We start from the raw sequence: 21,904 nt of genomic DNA, 5'->3' as shown, positions 1-21,904 counted from the left end.
TTACCCCTAATTTATAAAAGGGAGGGGGAAACAGGCTGTGAAAAGGGGAACTCACCTGCCTTGCCAAGGTCACACAGCAAGGTCGGTGGCAGAAGTGGGGGTGAATCTGGGATTTTCTGCCTCTAAATTCAGAGGACACTTCCCAGCCTTAGTCAGTTCCCAAGCCCCCTCAGTAGCAAGCCTGCGGGCTGGAGATCTTGGGGTTTTCTCCCTGGTCTGTTGCTCTGACTGGGCTTCCACTGTTCAGCTGGAGGGTTCCAAGGCTGCATCCTTCATCCACCCCTCACTCTGCCGCTCACTATCAGATGGGAGGGGCAGGAACTCCAGGGCTGGTGGAGTTTCCGACCAGGCAGGAAAAAGAACAAAGAAACTGCGTGGGGGGAGAAGGTGGAGGGGTGGCTAGGAGGGTGGCAGGAGCAGAGGGGACGCTTCACCATGGAATATGAAGTCAAGAAAGGGAAAAAGGTAGGTAGGGGTTTGGAAAGGGTTCGGGGTAGAGAAGTGTACCCGGAGTTGGAGAAATGAGAAGCCTGGGGGTGGGGTGATGGGCAGTGAGTGTTCAGGAGCACCTTTCTTCTTATTTGGAAAGACCTTCCTCTCCACCCTCGGGCAGCCAGACATTTGGGCTCAAACACTCTAACCAGTCTCCCTGCTCTTAGTGGCCTCTGCCATGCCAGGAAAGAACAGACGGACAGGTACCTTCCAGGAAAATCCAGCCAGCCAGATTAGTCTGGGAGACACTCCCAACCTGCTTCCCTGGTGTTCTTGGGGGTTCCCCTCTGCAGTTTTTCAGACCGAAGGACAGACAGGAAAACAGACACCAAGCAAACCCATTCCCCTGCTCCTTGCCTCATCAGGGAGAAGGACCTCAGGTAGGGCAAGTCTGTGCTACAAGGCTGCCTATCTGGGCTTGGGACACCTATCTCCTCCTCCTGCCAGGTTCTAGCTGAGCCTGGCCTCTCCCCATCTTTATACAAGGACCAGTTCTGCTCCAAAGGCCTCAGCCTGAGGGTCACTCCCCAACCCCCTAGATCTTTACTTCTTCCTGACTCTCAGAAATTTTCTAGTCTGGTTCTCTGGGCATCTCACCTGTTTGTCTTTGGGGTCCAGGAAGCCTCTGGGCTTCCAACTCCCAACCCCATCCCCACCAAACCCTCTTCCCCCAGGAAACCAAGATCCAACTGTTTGAAAAGGCTCGCATATGAATTATGAGAGCTCCGAAGGGAGCCAAGACATAGGGCTTGTTGCTTCTTGGTTCCTTCCTTCTACAGATATTTATTCAGTACCTATTATGTGCCAGGCACCATGCCTGGTGCTGGTAATGATGCACTGTGAGCAAAGTCAGACAAGGTCCCTGCTCCCTCCCTGGAACTCACAGTCTAGTGAGGGAGACAGCGATTAATTTTTTTAAAGCAATTAATGTAAAATTGTATAAAAGGCTCCATATGCAGTGCTGGGAGAATGTTAAACCTTAGACTGGTCAGCCTGAGCTGATAGGTGGAAGGAAAGGGGGTAGGAAAGAATGTTTCAGGCAGGGAAACTGAGTGCAAAGCCCCTCCATGGGAGGAAGGAATATAGCAAGTAGGAAGAACTGAAAGATGGCCCTAGAACCAGAGGACAGAAATGAGGGGCAGTGAGATAAAGTTGGAGAACTGGGCAAGGCTGGACCATTCAGGGCCACAGGCAAAACAATTACTTTCTCGGTCCACTCAGGCATACACACATACTCCCATACATGGGATAAAGTGCTGGCTCCATAGCCAACATTCAAGCCCTCTATGACTTGTTCAGCTCATCATTCGGCTACAGCGAAATGGCTATAATACATCTTCTCCAGGCTTGTGCTCATCCAGCCCTTGCAGCCCCCAGGGTTTTGCACATGCTGTGCCCTCTTCTTGGAATGCTTGTTCCCAGATTGCTTGATCTCATTCCTCAGAGCTTCCTTGTACTTAATCCAGGCTCCATGATACTGATTGTAAAACTTAACTGGGCATCAGAATCACCTGGGGTGCTTGTTAAGACACAGATCATGGGGGTCTCATCCCAGTTTCTGATCCAATAGTTCTGGGATGGAGCACAAGAATGTACATTTCTCTTAAATTCCCTGGTGATGCTGCTACTGCTGGTGGAGGAGACCCAGGAACCACACACTGAGCACTACTGCTCTAGATCAGTGCTCACACTTTCCTGAGAGTTTAAATTCTGTTGGGCTGAGTTGAGGCCCTAGAATTTGCTCCTTCAATCTAGATCCAGGCCATTTTTATGCAGGTGCCCACTGGATTATACTACAGTATCATTAGTTAGAAATCAATCATTTCTAATATTAAGGAAAGCATAGAAAATAGCTTAATAAATATCTATGCACCTACCATTCAGCCAGATTGGATGTTAATATTTTTCTGTACTTGCCCCAGCCTAGGTAGGTTCCTACTGTCACCTGGGTGTTTATTTTTTTTAACTTTTTACTTTGTATTGGGGTTAGCCAATTAACAATGTTGTGATAGTTTCAGGCAAACAGCGAAGGGACTCAGCCATACACAGACATGTATCCATTCTCCCCCAAACTCCCTCACCTGGGTATTTAGAATGAAGGTTTGGAGCCAAACTGCCCAGGGTGAACTATTGGTTCTACAGCCACTAGCTGGTAACCTTACTAGCTCTCTCTGAGGCTCAGTTTCTCCATCTGTAAAATGGAAATCACAGAGGTAACCTGCCCCTCCCTTCAGTGTTTTTGTCAGAATGCAATTAGATAATATAAGTACAAGGCTGCGTATAAGTGCTGGTGCTGGAGAAGACCAAGTCAGTGGCTATTATTATTGCTTTTACCCCCATGCCCTTGCCTCCCCCAGGGCTTTGTGTCCCCCATCCGGAGGCTGGTGTTCCCCAAGGCTGCGCGCCGGGCAGCCTGTCGGAGCAGTGTGAGCCGCCGCCCCCTGCACTCAATGCCCCTCTATCCCCCCGACTACCTCATCGACCCTCAGATTCTGCTCTGTGACTATCTGGAGAAAGAGGTCAAGGTATGCGTGGGATGATGGGGGAGGGGTGGGAAGGATCTGGGGACAACAAATTAGGGGGAAAGTTTCCCTCGACCCTCTTAGGGTCCCTGGCTGGGTCTGAAATTTAAACTGAACAAAGATTAACCGGAGAAAAGCACACACATTTTATTAAATTTTCACATGTACATGAGAACGTTCAGGAAGAGAATGGAAGACCCTGAGAAGTGACTAGAGCAGGAAACTTTAATACATTTTGGACAAAGAAACAATAAATCTGTGAAGAACTGACAAGGCAGAGAGGTTCGGAGTAGGGGTAGTACATGGTAAAGGAGGAACAAGATTTGTTTATACAGACTTCTCGGCCCTCAGTTCCCTGTCTCTGGTGATAAGGAGGTCTCCCTTCCTGCTGGTACTCTGAAAAGAGGGTACCTTTCACCAGGGAGATTTATTTCCTGCTTTCAGGGAAGAAGGATGATGCAGGGGAATTCTGAATGACCTTCCTGCTGCTGTCGTTTCCTCTGACTCCTTCAGCTTAAAATAGTCAATGTGCTGAGGTGCCATATTTTAGGGTGGCGTGTTCTGGACCCCATCAGGAAAGACTTTACCTCTCCTGCACACCAACCTATGACCAGCCTTATCTTACACAGGGGAGGCTCAGGGGAAAGAGGCCTGGAGTCAACCCAGCCTTGCACGTGCACTCTGCTGGGAACCCTCAGCAAGTGACCTCCATCTGCTCAGCCTCAGTGTTCCCATCTCAACACGGGGCTCAAAGTCTATACCCCAAGGGCAAAGCAGATGGGAAGGTGCCCTGTGCACTGAAAAGCCAGTCCATCTTGTGAGATTTTACTGCAGTGACATTACTGCTACTTGGATGGTGTCCAGATTAAAGGAAGCCAGTTCTGCAAGTCACAGGGACTTGGGCCAACTCAAGGGCTCTACTTCTATTTCATGCACACCATGAAGGAGCAGTGGAGAATCCTCATTACCCATACCCAACAAAGATCGATATGGGGGTAGGAGTGTCAGATTTAGCAAAAACAGGCACCCAGTCAAATTTACATTTTGGTAGGGGGAGGGATAAATTAGGAGTTTGGGATTAACACACACTATTATATACAAAATAGATAAACAACAAGGACCTATTGTATAACACAGGGAAACATAGTTGATATTTTGTAATAATCTATGATGGAAAAGAATATGAAAAAGAATATATATATATATTATATATGTATACAGCCGAATCACTTGGCTGTAAACCTGAAGCATTGTAAATCAATTATACTTCAATAAAGTTTTTATTAAAAATTTGAATTTCAGGTAGGCAATGAGTATTTTTTAGTATTAATATATACCCAGTGTTACATGAGACTAAAATTACTTTAAAAACAAACTAAAAAATTAGCTGTTTACATGAAAACCAAATTTAATTGGCATCTTGTATTTTATCTGGCAACCCTATAAAGGGAAAAGCTAACAAATCCACTTAAAAAACTGGGGACTGAAACTTTATAGAGAATAAAAAGAAGAGAAATGGTATGATTGGTAGAATTCACCTGTAAGAATAAGACTAAAAATAATGAAAAAAGTTAATTCTTACACTTAATGACATTTAAGTGTGATAACATTAAGCTATAAGTAAGAATGAATGATTTATTTACTTATTTTTCTGACAAAATTATATACTAACTTGATACAATATTCTTTCCTTCCCACTTAATTTCTGCAACAAGATCATAAAGAAGGCCAGTGGCCTGTTGACATGGGTGCTTGGGATGAACAGGAGCCACTCAGGCCAAGTGGGAAATTGCAAGTGGCCTGTTCTTTCAAGCTATTACAGTGACCTTTGCTTCTGCCATAGTTAAATAACTGTATGCTCATAAAATAAGCTTATATTAGCAAAAATAAGCGAGCAGTGAGAGTGTGGGTTCTAGTGTGTGGAGTCCAGCTCCACCCTTTCTATTATAGATAATACTGGGCAGGTTATTTATTTTGACTGTGCCTTAGTTTTGTCATCCTCAAAGTAAGGATGAATGAGTGCATAAAACTCGCAGGACTATGGCTCCTAGGATCGCTTTAATAACAGTTATAACCAAGCCATTATTATTAATTCAGATATTTCTATCTCAGTCTACCCTTACGGTGTCAGTGAGGTCAGGGTCCTCCGCGGCTTCAAGGTGACCTTTGCCCTTCTCCCACCACCTCCCACACCCACCCCATTTCTATACAGTTCCTGGGACACCTCACCTGGGTCACCTCCTCACTGAACCCCTCCAGCCGGGACGAGCTCCTGCAGCTGCTGGACACGGCCAGGGTGAGGCGCCGGGAGAGGGGAGGACAGGGTCTGGTCCCCTACGTTTCCCACCCGTGGCCACCGGGACTCAGGAGATCCGACCCACCCCGCAGCAGCTGAAGGAGCTGCCGCTGAAGACCACGGCGGAGCAAGACAGCATCCTGAGCCTGTCGGCCCGCTGCCTGCTGCTCACCTGGCGCGACAACGAGGAGCTTATCTTGCGTATCCCCACGCACGAGATTGCCGCCGCCTCCTACCTGCAGGACGACGCTCTGCACCTGCTGGTGCTGAAGACCGGTACGGTGGGCGGGGCCTGGCGGGGCAGGGTGGGGAGGGGAAGGGGTAGAGAACGGGCCCGACATCTAGGAATGGGCGTGGCCTGGGGCAGGGGCGGGGCCTGAGGCTGGAGGATGGGGTGATGGAAAGGCCTGACCAAACTACCCCGAGACTAGGGATAGGGCACGGCTGTTTGCAAGAAGAGGGAGCCCAGTGTTGAGGCTTAAAGGAGGGAGGCCTGGCCCACCATCTCGGAAATGATGGAGAAGCCAGAATCCTGAGGCCCGAAGGCGTGATTAATGGGTAGCAAAACTCTGAGGCTGGGGGGTGGGGGTACCTGGGGCAAGAGGTGGAGTCTCACTTAGGGGCGGAGCCGTACACTGGGGGGGCGGAGCTCGCGGCTGAGAAACCAGGTGGGAGGTGTGAGACCCTGCCAAACTAGGGGCGGGGCCTGAGGCCAGGGGCGGGGCTGAAGGGAAGCTTGGATCCAAGGACAGGTTCCCGAAACCAAGAACAGGGTCAGATTAACAGTAAAGAGAGAGGCGATAGCCTGACCACTACTCAGACCAGACGGCAGTGTCCGAGGCGAGGGTCGTCTGGATGGGGTGGGGTGGTTGGGAAAGGCCAGATGCAGGGGTGGAGCCTGAGGGGTGGGGTCCAAAAGCAGGGACCTGGAATGGGGCGGGGGCGGGCCTCCTGACTTTGAAGCCAGGGGTGCGTCCTGAGCACAGGGGCCGGGGGACTCACTCCCAAATCCCCATCCCGCAGCGGCGGGTCAGGACCCTCAGCTGGCCTCGGGAGAGGGGGCGCTTAGCCTGGATCTCCTGCTCTGACTGCCACCCGACCTCTCCTAGGTCTGGGCGTGGACCCGGTGCCAGCCGGCGTAGACGCCAGCCCCGGCGGGGCGGGGCGCGACCCGGGCCCGCCGGGCGTGGCGCCCGAGAAGCGGCGGGTGGGCACCACCGAGCGGCGCCACACCATCTGCAGCCTGGACTGGCGGATGGCGTGGGGCGGCGGCGCAGGCGCCGAGGCCCGGGCCGGGGGCGGCGGCGGCGGCAGCCTGGAGCGCCAGCGCGCCGGGGCGCGGGCGTCGGGCAGCTGGGAGCGGCGGCAGACGTTCAGCGGCAGCTGGGAGAGGCGGCACGCCGGCGGCGGCGGCGGCACAGGAAAGCCAGGCGGCAGCTGGGAGCGGAGGCAGGCGGGTGGCGGCGGTGGCAGCTGGGAGCGGCGTCACCCGGGCCCCAACCCGCTCGACCCGCAGGACCCCAGCCCCGACGCTTACTGCAACTTGGTCATTCTGGCTGTGGCCAACAGGGTGAGCCCGAGGGCACCCTGAGTCCCTGCACCCTGCCTCCAGGGCACGTCTTCACCCCCGCCCCCATCCCTCCGCACCGCCCCCTCCCGCTCCCCATCCCTCTGTCCCCGCCCCCCCGCCCCCACCCCCGCAACCCTCCGCCCCCACTCCCCCGTCCCCCCGCCCCTTTTCATCTCTCTCTTTTGGCCCTACTCCCCAGGATTTCAGGTACTGTGTGGCCATAACGGCAAAAGGCTTCTACCCTCCAGCTCCGGGACACCTCAGGGACACCTTCCCCTTACTTGTCCCGGAGGGATGAAAGCTCAAAATGGCCCAGACTTGATCTAATCTCTCCTCCAGCCCTCCTCTTTCCCCAAAGTCGTCAGTCTCCGCACTACCACAGTAAGAATCATGAGGACAGTAATTTCCAGCACGAATTGAGTGCCCGACCTGTGCCAGACAGGAAACCAGTATTAATCATTTTGTTCTCACGTTAACCCCTAGAGGCAAATATTACCATCACTCCTATTCTACAGAGAAGGAAACAGACACAGAGGCTAAGCAACTTGTGCAAGGTCACACAGGAAGCAGGCGGTGATTTCAACACTGGGACCCAAAAGTTCAGAGCCTGTGTTCTTGGTAACAATGGTCATCACCCAAAGCATAAGATTTCCCGCCATTCTTGCCCCACCCTCTATCCTCCACATTCACCCTTGCTTTTATTTATTTGACCATGTTCATTGAGTACCAGCTTCTGCTAGGCATTGGTCTAGGTGCCATGGATACAGAAATGAACAAGACATAATTAGTGTCCTCCCTTAGCGAGCTCACTGTCTAGCAGACACCTTCAAACCCTGAGACTTGTAAGCTTTTTCTCTGACCCAGGGTCTTGAACTCCCCCTATGTATAAATCCCATGTGGTGAACAAAATAGACAGGGTGCCTCTTTAGAAAGAAAGGTGGATAGTAACCAGTAAACTCAGGCTATGGAGCTGACTCGAAACACTTTCTCATTTATCCCTGGCACCTAAAAAAGTGCCTGGCATATGTATGCGTTCATGCTAAGTCACTTCAGTCATGTCCGACTCTTTGCAACCCCATGGACTATAGCCCACCAGGCTCCTCTGTCCACGGGATTCTCCAGGCAAGAATACTGGAGTGAGTTGCCATTTCCTAGCTGCTCAATAAATATATTGAGTAGATGGATTCGTTCATAATATATTAGAATATGTTGTGATAGGGACCAAGAAAAAAACAGGCAACTTGAAATGATAAGGAGTAAGGAGATCCATTTTTCAGAGGGAAAGTGAGTTTGTGCCTTTTAAACTGAAATGTGGAAGAGAGAAGGAAGCAGCAGGGCAAAGAGCCAAGAAAGTCCATTCCAGGCATAGGTACCAGTGTGCCCTGTTTATTCCACTAGGCTGGGAGGGCTTTAGGCCTTACCTAATTCACCTCTGAGACTCCAGAACCCAGCACAGTGCCTGCCACACAGTGGAAATAAGTAATAATTTGTAGAATGAGTAAATAAATAAGGCTTTTTTTCCGGGAGTATCTGAGCCTCTGGCCTCCAATCTGAGGCATCATGGTCCCAAGAAGGGTACAGGAGTTAGAGTCAAAAAACGTGGGTGCCAATATTAACCAAAGCCATGAGCCTGCTGTGTGAGTCACTTATCCACTGTCATAAAATAAGGATCCCCTCTCCTCTGTCCACTTGATAGGGTTATTATAAGGATCAATCCTGGTTTAATGATAATTTCACTCCCTCATCCCAAAATACCTATCCTGAGGTTACATTTTAATTTACACCCTGGGCTGACTTTTTTAGAAGCACAAAATGAGAAATGACTTCATGAAGATGGACTCTTCATTAGTTGTCTTTCTATATCTCTTACTTAAAGAGGTAAACCAAAGAGGCAAATTCCTCTTCAAATTCGCCATCTCAAAACAGTCTTACCCAAGAACCTAAATGCCTTCCTTCTATCAGGGACTGAAGTTTATATATTCATCCTGCTTCCATTTTTGCCCTGGGTGCCAGGAAGCTCACATCTAAATATGGCACAATAACTATGTTGAGCCTAACATTTTCATACGTGTAATTCTTTCTCCTCTTACTAGGTATTAGGATACCAGGGTTCTAGCCCTGGCTAATCACTTTAGTCTCTGGGTTTCAGCTTCCTACGTGTAAACTTAATTTAATTTAGCATAAGCTTCAGGAAGGCCCATAATTCTCCCATAAACTGGGGGTACCTGTGTGTACTTTTCAGAGCACGAGAGTTACAGTTTTCACAGGATTCTAGAAAGACCAGTAAGTGGCTATTTCTATAGAAGCCACCCAGAGCACAGCTAGATAATTTTGATGGAAAATGACCTTAGAGTGGCTCTAAAGTCGCCCATAGTTGAGTGTGTGCCCCTGTGAGCCCGCTCACACTGCGTTTTCAGGAAGCAGGGGCATCCTGATCACAGAAGAGGGACTGAGCTCTGTCCTCCTCTCTGGACAAGGATGCTGCTGAGGAGTCCTGCGCCCTCATCTGTCAGGTCTTCCAGATCATCTACGGGGACCAAAGCATTGAGTGTGTGGACCGGGCCGGTTACCACTACACATCCACGCCTGAACGGCCATGGCTCTGTAGCCGCAGTGAGTATTCCAATTCCTGGCCAACCTTCCTGTGAATCATCCTGAAAGGCCAGAGGAGGTGGGGGTCAGGGGCAGGGTAGGGGGTGATATGTCCCAAGACTGGGGCCAACAAAAGCCTTTAGGGGTCCTGACTTCTACAGCAATTACAGTGTACCCCCAATATATAGCTAAAATAAAATGTCCAATTTCATAATGACCTCAAGCCTAGCTTTATAATAAGCCCTTTAGAGGTGAACTCTCTCTCCCTTTTGTATTTTGGCATCCCAGGGGCATTGTCTGTTTACTGAGCCATCTAGCCCTACTAGGACTCTAGGTCAAAACCAAGATTTCAAGACTGGTCCTTGAATGCTGTCAAGGGCTGGAATGCAAATGAAATCAACAGAGATTTGCTGAGCACCAGCTATGTGCCAAGCACAGACCCAACGTGCCACATGTTTTATAATCCTCATAACAACCTCATCTGTCCTGTTTACCACTGTGTCCCCTGTTCCTAGTGGATGATCAGGGCCAGACATTCAAGGTGTATTTTCTGAATGGATGAAAGAACTGAGGCCTTATAAATCCAGTTTTAATGGATGAGGCTATTAAGGCTCAGAGCAGTCAATAAATGTCTCAAGGTCACACAGCTGGCAAATGACAGAGTCAGGATTCAAACCCAAGTGCACCTGATTCTAAAGCTTCCATATGCAACAGCTTCACTCTCCATGCTTCCCTCAAGGCCCCAAAGTGAACTTCCTCAGCCACAGCCCCCTCAGGGTGGTCCCTGTTTGCATAGCTCCAGCAACAGGGAGTGGGCTCTTTCCTCCTGGAGGCACTCCCATCTGTGGGAACTGTGGTTGTTGAGAATCTGGGAAAGTTCATTGACTCTCCCAGGGATGATGGAGAAATAAATAAGATAATTCAACGAATATTTCTTGAACACCTGAGTGTTAGATCCTGCTAATCCCCAGGATGCACTGGTGACTAAAATCAGACATGGTCCTCCCTCGGAGGCTTGCATTGCTGAAATCAGCTGACAGTAATTAAATTGTTACACAGGGACTTCCCTGGTGATTCAATGGCTAGGACTTTATGCTCCCAATCCAGGGGTTCCGGTTCAATCCTTGGCCAGAGAACTAGATCCCACATGTTGCAACTGAAATTTCGCATGCTTTAACTAAAGATCCCGTGTGCCACAAGGAAGACCCGATGTACTCAAATAAATAAATAAAAATATTTCTTTTGGCCATACTGGTCTTTACTGCTGCTTGTGGGCCTCCTCTAGTTGCAGCAAGCGGGGGCTACTCTCTAGTTGTGGTGCACACACTTCTCATTGTGATGGCGTCTCTTGTTGCAGAGCACAGGCTTCAAGGTGCATGGTCTTAGTGGCCCTGCAGCATGTGGAATCTTGCTGGACCAGGGATCGAACCAATGTCCCTTGTATCGGCAGGTGGATTTCCAACCACTGGACTACCAGGGAAATCCTGTTTTTGTTTTTTTTTAAGAAAAAGAACCTACTTTAAAAGAAATAGTTACACAAATAAAATGCAACCACACACTCTAGTATGAAAATGTATAATGAGAAACCAGCCTGACCTGGAAAGTCAGGGGAGTATCCTGAGGAAGTGCCACCAAGTGAGCCAAGGGGGAGGCCAGTACCTGGATTCACTGGGGTGACAGGGTCAGGTACAGAGCAAATTCTCTGTACCCGGTGCTCCTTTCTCCTCATGATTTTGACCTCCTTCCCTCCAAAGGTCTTTTTTTTTTTTCTCTCTCTCAAACATATATGGCTTACAAACCCTACAGCAACTGTTCCCTGGCTTGCTCTCCCCAAGGTCCCCATGAGTAGGCAGGAAGATGGTGTTGTCCCAACCTTGGGGAAGGTGAGGGCCAGGAGGAACAGGTGGGTTGCCCAAGGTTGTCTCTGTGTTGGTGGTGGGGGCAGGAATCCTGGTCACAATCTTCCAGTGGCTGCCCGTTTCACTCAGTGTGTAAGCTAACTCCTGTACGATTGCTTACAAGGCCATCCTTGCTCCAGCCGCCAGCTTTACTCCAGGGTGGGGCTGAGCTTGGGGCCTCGGGGAGCCGGGGATATTGGTCCCTGCTTTGCCACCACTCACTGCTCTCTCTCTGCTGCCCCCAGGTGAGAGCTGCCGCACTGACGGGACCTATGCCTACGACGCTGACTTCAGCTGCTGCAGCTCCTTGTGGGTACTGCCCTGGCCAGGGACCCCACTCTGGTCCCTTCTGTCCCTGCACAAACAGGACTGCTCCTCTGGGCACTCTTGAGACCCTGTGGGCAAGAGAGGATGGGGGAAAGTGACTCCACTTTGATTTGTGCTGAGATACTGGGCTCTGAGCCTGAGGCTCCAGTGAGCTGATAGAATCCGAACCCCTGAGAGAGAGATAAGGCAGCCAGAGGCCAGAACTAGGTCCACAGGACCCTGCTGCTCTTCCCCAGTCATCCAGACACTCAGTGGCCTGCAGAGGCCAAAATCACAACCAATACCAAAAAATCATTTTGGGTTCATGGAATAGAAAACTCTGAAAAGAGCCGCTTAAACAAGAGTTTCCTCCCCCTCCCCCTCTCTCTTACATAAAGCAGACCAGGAGTTCATGGCCTTGTGGTCATCAAGGACCCAGACATATCTTTCCAGCCTCCCTAACACTTGCTTTCATCCCCCCAAATCACCTCATGGGCCAAAATAGTAGTAATAGCTCCAACCATCACAGCAGGTCTTTAATTCTTTGCTAAAATTTCCACCTGATGGCTTCTGCTTACATCTTGTCAGCCAGAACATGGTCTCATAGGCACAGCTAGCCATAAGCAGGACTGGAAAACAGGGTTTTTTACAAAGTCTCAGTGGAGAACATTGTCCAGGGTTCCATTTTGGGTGACCAACTACCCCAGTTTGCTCAGGATTTAGGTGTTCCCCAGGACATGGAATTTTCAGTACTAAAACTAGGAAAGTCCCAGAAAAAGTGAGACACGTTGGTCACCGTAATTCTGTTGCTAAGGCCTTTGACTGGATGAGGGTAAATCTCTGCCGGTAAGTCCCTCCTCAACTTTTTAGCAGCAATATATTTGCCTAATACTGTGTACCCTTAGGCCAGTCCTTAAACAATCTGCTGTATGCTAGAGAGACAACAATTGTGACAATGAGTAACTTTTGAACTTGCTATGTGCCAAGGGCTATTTTATAATGCACTTCATTTTAAAAATCAACATAGCAACATTACAGTAACTACTGTTTATTTATTGCTTAGTCCATAACTCGAACACCTATATTTCTCACAATGACACCAATTTTTATCATCCCATTTTATAGCTAGAGAAATTGAAAAATAGAGAAGTTAAGTAACTTGACACAAGGTCAAGAAGCTAGTAAGTTGTTGGCCTGGGGTTTGAACCCAAGTAGGCTTAGAGTCCACACTAAACTTACACTGCTTCTATAGAGCTAATCATTGACGATGGTTCTGGAACAACGTAGAGACCGGGAGGCAGAGCCCAAGGCTGACTTTTATTTAAGCAATATTTATTGAGTACCTACTCTGTACCTACCCATGACACAGAGGCTTTTCTGATGCCCCCACCAAATGTCCTCTCTAACCACTCTGTCCCTCACACTCTCTGTCGCAGCCACAGTGGCCTTCTGGCTGCTCCTCAGACTCACCGTGCAGATCCTGCCTCAGCATCCCTGTGTGCTGTGCTGTGTGCTAGGGATACAGGGGGAGCATGGCAAGAATGAGACCTGTGCTCGGCACAGAGGAGGTACTCAGCAAACAGAGAAAACCAAGGTCCCTGGTCATGCATGCTTTGCAAGTGTGGCAAAGGACAGTGAAATCATTATTTAGTAGCAATAAGCATCAACAGTAAGAAACACTACTGGGAAGCTCAGAGAGTGGCTGCAAAAACCCTGCCTCATCTGGGGAGTCAGGAGGGCCTCTCCAAGGTGACGACGCTTGAACTGAGATCTGATGGATAAAAAGGGGAAGAGCACTCCAGGTAGAGGGAACAGTAAGTGCAAGGAGGCTGAGGCAGGATATGCTTGGTGAGGCTGAGGAGCAGCCAGGAGGCCACTGAGGCTGTGACAGAGGATGTGAGCGACAGAGTGGCTAGAAGGGACATTTGGCGGGGGGATTGGAAACGCCTCCATGTCATGGGTAGACTTATAGACTTTGTGATCATATTGGACAGAGGGTCTAACCCGGTCGGGAGGGATCAGGGAGAACTCTCCCGAGGAGGTGACTTTTAAAATGCAATGATGAGGAAGAGTTAGCTGAGCACACAACAGGGAAAGAGAGGCATTCCAGGCCGAGGTAATAGCATGGCCAAAGGCCCAGAGGTGAGGAGGCACTTGGAGTATTAGAGGAAAAGCAAGAAGACAGGTGGCCTGAGCCTAAGCAGCAAGGGTGAGGCAAGGCTTGAGAGGTGGTGCAGGGCCAGATCACGGGAGACCTCGAGGGCCAAAATGGGGTCCAGGAGGAGGGCTCAGTCCCAGGGCATGGATGGCTGTTCCCTCCCACCTTCAGCCTACCGCATGGAGAGGAGCTGGAGAGGGGGAGTGAGGCCCCTTCCCTCTGTTCCTGCAGCAACAGCTCCCAGGACACATTTGAAGCCTGTTACAGCGGCACGTCCACACCCTCTTTCCATGGCTCCCACTGCAGCAGCAGCGACCACAGCGGCCTGGGCCTCGAGCAGTTACAGGATTACATGGTCACGGTGAGCTGGGGCAGGCAGGGTGGCCAGGTATTTCAGGAATCATGAACAATCCTGGGCATTACTGAAGTGTAAGACCTCAGAGGTCAGGGCAGGGCATGACATTCGGAGAGTAAACGGAGTCAGCCATGAAAGACCTTAATGAATGTCAGCTAGCAGTGAGTGTTGGCTTTATACCAGGCACTGTTCTGAGCACTTATAATCTATCATCTCCTTTCATCTTTCAACAACCCAAGAGGGAAGTGCCATCATTATTCTCACTTTGCGGATGAGGAAAGCAAGGGTTAAGGAGGTTATCATCTGCTCATGATCACAGAGCTGGTCAGTAAAGGGGCCAGGATTTTAAATTAGGCAGCTTGAGTCCACATCCCACTCTTAGATGCAGCCCAAGGGGTCTGGATGTCCCCCAGGAGGTCAGCTTTTCAGAGGAGGGCTGGGCTGGATACATCCAGCTCTGGGTCTTTTAGGCAGGGGAGTAATTTCAAATGGTGCACCCACAGTTGCGGACTAAGCTGGGGCCCCCAGAGATCCAGCAGTTTGCGCTGCTGCTTCGGGAGTACCGGCTGGGGCTGCCCATCCAGGACTACTGCGCAGGCCTGCTGAAGCTCTACGGAGACCGGCGCAAGTTCCTCCTGCTTGGTGAGCCCCCTGCCCAGGCTGAGAGTATTCACTCTTTACCCTTTGACCAACCCCACGTCCAAGGAGCCGTGGCTGCGCGGGCACAGGAGGGCCTAGAGGAGCTATCCCACGTTGAAGGTCAGGAAGGGCGGCAGTGAGGAGATACCCCTTATCCAAGGTAAGGAGCAGCGGCTGCGCTTTGCTGGAGCAGCCGTGAAGAGATACCCCATGCCCAAGGTAAAAGAAACCCAAGTAAGACGGTAGGTGTTGCGAGAGGGCATCAGAGGGCAGACATACTGAAACCATACTCACAGAAAACTAGTCAATCTAATCACACTAGGACCACAGCCTTGTCCGACTCAATGAAACTAAGCCATGCCCGTGGGGCAACCCAAGATGGGCAGGTCATGGTGGAGAGATCTGACAGAATGTGGTCCACTGGAGAAGGGAATGGCAAACCACTTCAGTATTCTTGCCTTGAGAACCCCATGAACAGTATGAAAAGGCAAAATGATAGGATACTGAAAGAGGAACTCCCCAGGTCAGTAGGTGCCCAATATGCTACTGGAGATCAGTGGAGAAATAACTCCAGAAAGAATGAAGGGATGGAGCCAAAGCAAAAACAATACCCAGCTGTGGATGTGACTGGTGATAGAAGCAAGGTCCGATGCTGTAAAGAGCAATATTGCATAGGAACCTGGAATGTCAGGTCCATGAATCAAGGCAAATTGGAAGTGGTCAAACAAGAGATGGCAAGAGTGAATGTCGACATTCTAGGAATCAGCGAACTGAAATGGACTGGAATGGGTGAATTTAACTCAGATGACCATTATATCTACTACTGCGGGCAGGAATCCCTCAGAAGAAATGGAGTAGCCATCATGGTCAACAAAAGAGTCCAAAATGCAGTACTTGGATGCAATCTCAAAAACGACAGAATGATCTCTGTTCGTTTCCAAGGCAAACCATTCAATATCACAGTAATCCAAGTCTATGCCCCAACCAGTAATGCTGAAGAAGCTGAAGTTGAATGGTTCTATGAAGACCTACAAGACCTTTTAGAACTAACACCCAAAAAAGATGTCCTTCTCATTATAGGGGACTGGAATGCAAAAGTAGGAAGTCAAGAAACACCTGAAGTAACAGGCAAATTTGGCCTTGGAATACAGAATGAAGCAGGGCAAAGACTAATAGAGTTTTGCCAAGAAAATGCACTGGTCATAACAAACACTGTCTTCCAACAACACAAGAGAAGACTCTACATTTGGACATCACCAGATGGTCAACACTGAAATCAGATTGATTATATTCTTTGCAGCCAAAGATGGAGAAGCTCTATACAGTCAGCAAAAACAAGACCAGGAGCTGACTGTGGCTCAGATCATGAACTCCTTATTGCCAAATTCAGACTTAAATTGAAGAAAGTAGGGAAAACCACTAGACCATTCAGGTATGACCTCAGTCAAATCCCTTATGATTATACAGTGGAAGTGAGAAATAGATTTAAGGGCCTAGATCTGATAGAGTGCCTGATGAACTATGGACAGAGGTTCATGACATTGTACAGGAGACAGGGATCAAGACTATCCCCATGGAAAAGAAATGCAAAAAAGCAAAATGGCTGTCTGGGGAGGCCTTACAAATAGCTGTGAAAAGAAGAGAAGCGAAAAGCAAAGGAGAAAAGGAAAGATATAAGCATTTGAATGCAGAGTTCCAAAGAATAGCAAGAAGAGACAAGAAAGCCTTCCTCAGCGATCAATGCAAAGAAATTGAGGAAAACAACAGAATGGGAAAGACTAGCGATCTCTTCAAGAAAATTAGAGATACCAAGGGAACATTTCATGCAAAGATGGGCTCGATAAAGGACAGAAATGGTATGGACCTAACAGAAGCAGAAGATATTAAGAAGAGATGGCAAGAATACACAGAAGAACTGTACAAAAAAGATTTTCACGACCTGGATAATCACGATGGTGTGATCACTGACCTAGAGCCAGACATCCTGGAATGTGAAGTCAAGTGGGCCTTAGAAAGCATCACTATGAACAAAGCTAGTGGAGGTGATGGAAGCCAGTTGAGCTATTTCAAATCCTGAAAGATGATGCTGTGAAAGTGCTGCACTCAATATGCCAGCAAATTTGGAAAACTCAGCAGTGGCCTCAGGACTGGAAAAGGTCAGTTTTCATTCCAATCCCAAAGAAAGGCAATGCCAAAGAATGCTCAAACTACCACACGATTGCACTCATCTCACACGCTAGTAAAGTAATGCTCAAAATTCTCCAAGTCAGGCTTCAGCAATATGTGAACCATGAACTTCCTGATGTTCAAGCTGGTTTTAGAAAAGGCAGAGGAACCAGAGATCAAATTGCCAACATCCACTGGATCATGGAAAAAGCAAGAGAGTTCCAGAAAAACATCTATTTTTGCTTTATTGACTATGCCAAAGCCTTTGACTGTGTGGATCACAATAAACTGTGGGAAATTCTTCAAGAGATGGGAATACCAGACCGCCTGATCTGCCTCTTGAGAAATCTGTATGCAGGTCAGGAAGCAACAGTTAGAACTGGACATGGAACAACAGACTGGTTCCAAATAGGAAAAGGAGTACGTCAAGGCTGTATATTGTCACCCTGCTTATTTAACTTATATGCAGAGTACATCATGAGAAATGCTGGGCTGGAAGAAGCACAAGCTGGAATCAAGATTGCTAGGAGAAATATCAATAACCTCAGATACGCAGATGACACCATCCTTATGGCAGAAAGGGAAGAGGAACTCAAAAGCCTCTTGATGAAAGTGAAAGAGGAGAGTGAAAAAGTTGGCTTAAAGCTCAACATTCAGAAAACAAAGATCATGGCATCTGGTCCCATCACTTCATGGGAAATAGATGGGGAAACAGTGGAAATAGTGTCAGACTTTATTTTTCTGGGCTTCAAAATCACTGCAGATGGTGACTGCAGCCATGAAATTAAAAGGCGCTTACTCCTTGGAAAGAAAGTTATGACCAACCTAGATAGCATATTGAAAAGCAGAGACATTACTTTGCCAAGAAAGGTTCGTCTAGTCAAGGCTATGATATTTCCTGTGGTCATGTATGGATGTGAGAGTTGGACTGTGAAGAAGGCTGAACGCCGAAGAATTGATGCTTTTGAACTGTGGTGTTGGAGAAGACTCTGGAGAGTCCCTTGGACTGCAAGGAGATCCAACCAGTCCATTCTGAAGGAGATCAGCCCTGGGATTTCTTTGGAAGGAATGATGCTAAAGCTGAAACTCCAGTACTTTGGCCACCTCATTCGAAGAGTTGACTCATTGGAAAATACTCTGATGCTGGGAGGGATTGGGGGCAGGAGGAGAAGGGGACGACAGAGGATGAGATGGCTGGATGGCATCACTGACTCGATGGACGTGAGTCTGAGTGATCTCCAGGAGTTGGTGATGGACAGGGAGGCCTGGCGTGCTGCGATTCATGGGGTCGCAAAGAGTCAGACACGACTGAGCGACTGAACTGAACTGAACTGAAAGCCACATCATGAGAACCACGAGACAAACAAGGAAACCAAAGTGCGGAGAGGGGAAGGGACTTGTCTGCAGTCACAGAGCCAGAAAAGAGAGCACAGGTGTTACCATTTCACCTTCACAGCAAAGCTGCAAGAGGGCATGACACTTCCCATTTTACCCCACGAGGCATCCGAAATTCAGAGAGGCTAAGGAACTCGTCCAAGGTCATGGAGCTAGTGAACAGGGCTAATGATAACAGTAAGAGGAATATCATCCTTTTTTTCTTTAAGTTTTTATTCAACTTGTTATAATATTGCTTCTCTTCTATGTTTTGGTTTTGTTGGCCCTGAGGCATATGGGATATTAGCTCCTAGACCAGGAATTGAATCTGCACTCCTTTGATTGGAAGGCCAAGCCTTAACCACTGGACTACCAGGGAAGTCCCAGGAATGATCATTTTAATAAGCTAACATGTACTTGGCTGTTAGCATGTGCCAAAGGATCATCTGGTTGAAGGCGCTCGGTACTGAAAGTTGAAACTATGACTTGCCTCCATTTTGCAGATGAGAAAACTGAGGCTTAGAGAAACAAAGTACATAAGTCATAAAGCTAGTAAGTAGTGACAGAAGTAAAACAGAAGTCAAATGGGCTGCCCAGTGTGTGCTAAGAACCTTATTTAATCCTTACAGCCTGGGAGAATAGGTGCAATTACCTCCGCTTTACAGGTGAGGACAGTAAAGCTCAGAATACTTATTGAGTCCATCCGAGAAGGCAATGGCAACCCACTCCAGTATTCTTGCCTAGAAAATGGACGGAGGAAATGAAAATGCTCCTCCTGCCATGGACGGAGGAGCCTGGTAGGCTGCAGTCCATGGGGTCGCTAAGAGTCAGACACGACTGAGCGACTTCACTTTCACTTTCATGCATTGGAGGAGGAAATGGCAACCCACTCCAGTGTTCTTGCCTGGAGAATCCCAGGGACGGCGGGGCCTGGTGGGCTGCCGTCTATGCGGTCGCACAGAGTTGGACACGACTGAAACGACTTAGCAGCAGCAGCATTGAGTCCATGGGGTCGCAAAGAGTGGGACACAACTGAGCGACTAAGCACAGCACATAACGAATAAATAGGAATATAACCATCGAAATAATAATGATAACAAGAATAAGCTAACATGCAGTGAGCATTTAAATGTGTACGGGGCACTGTACCATTATTCTCCAGCTCAGAGAGTTGTGCAAGCCACACAGCCAGCGAGTGGCAGGGCCGGGGATCTGAACTCCGCCCTCCAGCGAAGGTGGGAGGGGAAGGGCTGACCCCGAGGAATCACCCTGGCCCTCGACCTGCAGGGATGAGGCCCTTCATTCCGGACCAGGACATCGGCTACTTCGAAGGCTTCCTGGAGGGCGTGGGCATCCGCGAGGGCGGCATCCTCACCGACAGCTTCGGCCGCATCAAGCGCAGCATGAGCTCCACGTCGGCGTCAGCGGTGCGCAGCTATGACGGCGCCCAGAGGCCGGAGGCGCAGGCCTTCCACCGGCTGCTGACAGACATAACGCACGACATCGAGGCGCTGGCCCCCGACGATGACGAAAGCACGGATGAAGAGGCCCGGGACTCCCCGGGCGGGGGCGACGCGGCCGAGGACAACTACCTGTAGCCTGTGCTGCCATCCATGCAGAGGGCGGGCAAGCGGGTGGCTCCGCACTCCCGCCTCTGAGTCTCTTGCGCCCTTGTCTGTGCGTATGTGTGATCCATCCCCAGGATCTCCTCCCCAGACCCCAACCCGGGGCTCCGCGCTCCGGGGGCGGGGGTCTGTCCCTACCGGTCCCCTGCCCCGGGTCCCTGCAGTAACGAGAATGTCCTGCAGGGGCGGGACCCTAAGCGGGGCTCAGTAGCTCCCTCTGCCGGTCAGGGAGGGCGGCGAACTTCTCTGTCTCCATAGCCCGAAGGTTAGGCCTCTGGACGTACTCTCGAGACTCCGCAACTTTTTGGAGGCCAAGCGAGTGATGGGGAGTGTGCTCCACCTGCTGGCCGGTTGAGAAAAGAATTCCCCGAGCCTGAAGACCTCTTTTCCTATTTTACAGTTTGAGAAACTGAGGTTCCAGAGAAGAAACTGGAGGGAGTCTCCTGATTCCCCTTAGATATTACCTCACGCTGGCCATACTAAATCGTGCAAAGGGTCTTTCTGAAGCTCTAAGAGGCAGGGTCTCCCCTTTGCAGATGGACTTAGATCTTTAGTGTGGGATAGAGGTTTCTTTCTACCAAGAGTCGACCCAGAGGTGCATGATCTGGGTCCCAGCCCCCACCCTAAGGCTATGAACAAGTTGCTTGTTCAGATCTTGCAGTTGGAGCAGGACAGGCTGGGCTCCCTGTCTGATAGGTGTCCTAGCCTCTCTGCCTCTCCCATTTTTTCTTCTGACCCCACCCACCTCACAAGGGGGTCATAGGGATTACTGAAGGTCAAGACTTTAGTGCTAGGTCTAACACGTGGTAAGTGATCAATAAATGCTGTTCCCTTCCACATCGAACACTTTCTGACTCAGTTTACCTGTCTTTAGCTGTGTGCAATGGGACACGAACTGAGGTGAGGGTGAGATGTAGGAAGACCCTCAGGGAACTCACAGTTTGGGAGGAGAAAATAGGACTTGCCCCTCACAGCTCTATTACAGCCCGACTCCATCCATGCTCAAAGTTCAAATGAAAAGATTCTGCAGACCAGCCATCGCATCTCAAGTAGTCAAAGAAATCCAAAGACAGAATTGGAGGGGGAGAAAAGTCAGCATAAAGACAGGACTTGCACAGCCTCAGGAAAGGCTCAGAGGCTGAAAGAAGCCCTCAGAAGAGGCAAGAGAATTGCCTAGAAGAGCTAAAATTTATCTGTAGAACTTTACGTGGCCAGACACAAGATACTTACCATGAGGTAGGTACTATTATCACCATTGTTAAAGTAACATCATTATTATTACTAGGGCTTGGATTCAGCAAGTTCCCTGATTCATACTCAGTTCATGGCAAATGACTATCCCGTCATAACTGACCCACAAAAGGCCCTTCTGATCACCGACTCTATGGACATGAGTTTGAGCAAGCTCCGGGAGTTGGTGATGGACAGGGAAGCCTGGCGTGCTGCAGTCCATGGGATCGCAAAGAGTCGGACACAACTGACTGAACTGAACTGATGTCTTACTTCGTTTTATATTCCCCAGACTTCATCCACACATCCCCACAATCCTTCTCCTCCCCACCATGGGTACCCATCTCTATGTGTTGATATATGTCCCCGGACATAAAATGTATAATGTCTTGTGTGTGTGTTTACATTATATAAATGGTATTATGTAACAAACTCATTCTGTTGTTTCCTTCCTGTGTAAAAACTTAACTTATTACATCCAACCACTGCAAAATATTCCAAGCTGAGTATCCACTGATGGACACTCAGGTTGCTTCTAATTTCCTCTTACCATAAACCACACTGTGATGAAAATCTTTGTGCATGACCCTTGTGGGGCTGTGTGAAAATTTCTTTGGGCTCTAGACCCAAGAGTAGATCATAGGGTATATATGTTTTCATTTTCGCTAAAATTCGCTAGAA

At 49.2% G+C, this 21,904-nt stretch overlaps 1 protein-coding gene across 3 annotated transcripts; it reads left to right on the top strand.

The window, feature by feature from the left end:
• The first annotated feature begins 336 nt into the window (after positions 1–336).
• On the top strand, positions 337–21,655 carry CCM2L (CCM2 like scaffold protein). Of its 3 annotated transcripts, XM_045162655.1 has the most exons (11): positions 337–465; positions 2,850–3,017; positions 5,227–5,310; positions 5,403–5,586; positions 6,420–6,880; positions 7,080–7,087; positions 9,358–9,493; positions 11,616–11,679; positions 14,066–14,195; positions 14,693–14,831; positions 19,656–19,787. In XM_045162655.1, exons 1-10 carry the CDS (start codon positions 436–438, stop codon positions 14,793–14,795), a joined length of 1,368 nt encoding a protein of 455 aa, XP_045018590.1. In that variant the 5' UTR covers positions 337–435; the 3' UTR covers positions 14,796–14,831; positions 19,656–19,787. The 3 variants fall into 3 exon arrangements, with proteins under 3 accessions (XP_045018590.1, XP_045018589.1, XP_044783684.1); XM_045162654.1 differs by lacking the exon at positions 7,080–7,087 and having other exon boundaries at positions 5,406–5,586; positions 19,656–21,655; XM_044927749.2 differs by lacking the exon at positions 7,080–7,087 and having other exon boundaries at positions 19,656–21,655.
• Positions 21,656–21,904: the final 249 nt, after the last annotated feature.

Source organism: Bubalus bubalis, chromosome 14 (assembly GCF_019923935.1).
Source record: "Bubalus bubalis isolate 160015118507 breed Murrah chromosome 14, NDDB_SH_1, whole genome shotgun sequence".
NCBI lineage: Eukaryota > Metazoa > Chordata > Mammalia > Artiodactyla > Bovidae > Bubalus > Bubalus bubalis.
The sequence above is the reverse complement of the archived record's forward strand: the minus strand, read 5'-3'. Positions and strand labels throughout refer to the sequence as shown.

Coding starts and splice junctions, on each gene's coding strand:
- CCM2L (XM_044927749.2), top strand. CDS start 436: ATGGAATATGAAGTCAAGAAAGGGAAAAAG. Junction 5,587..6,419: donor CCTGCTGGTGCTGAAGACCG/GTACGGTGGGCG, acceptor GACCTCTCCTAG/GTCTGGGCGTGGACCCGGTG. Junction 14,196..14,692: donor TACAGGATTACATGGTCACG/GTGAGCTGGGGC, acceptor GTGCACCCACAG/TTGCGGACTAAGCTGGGGCC.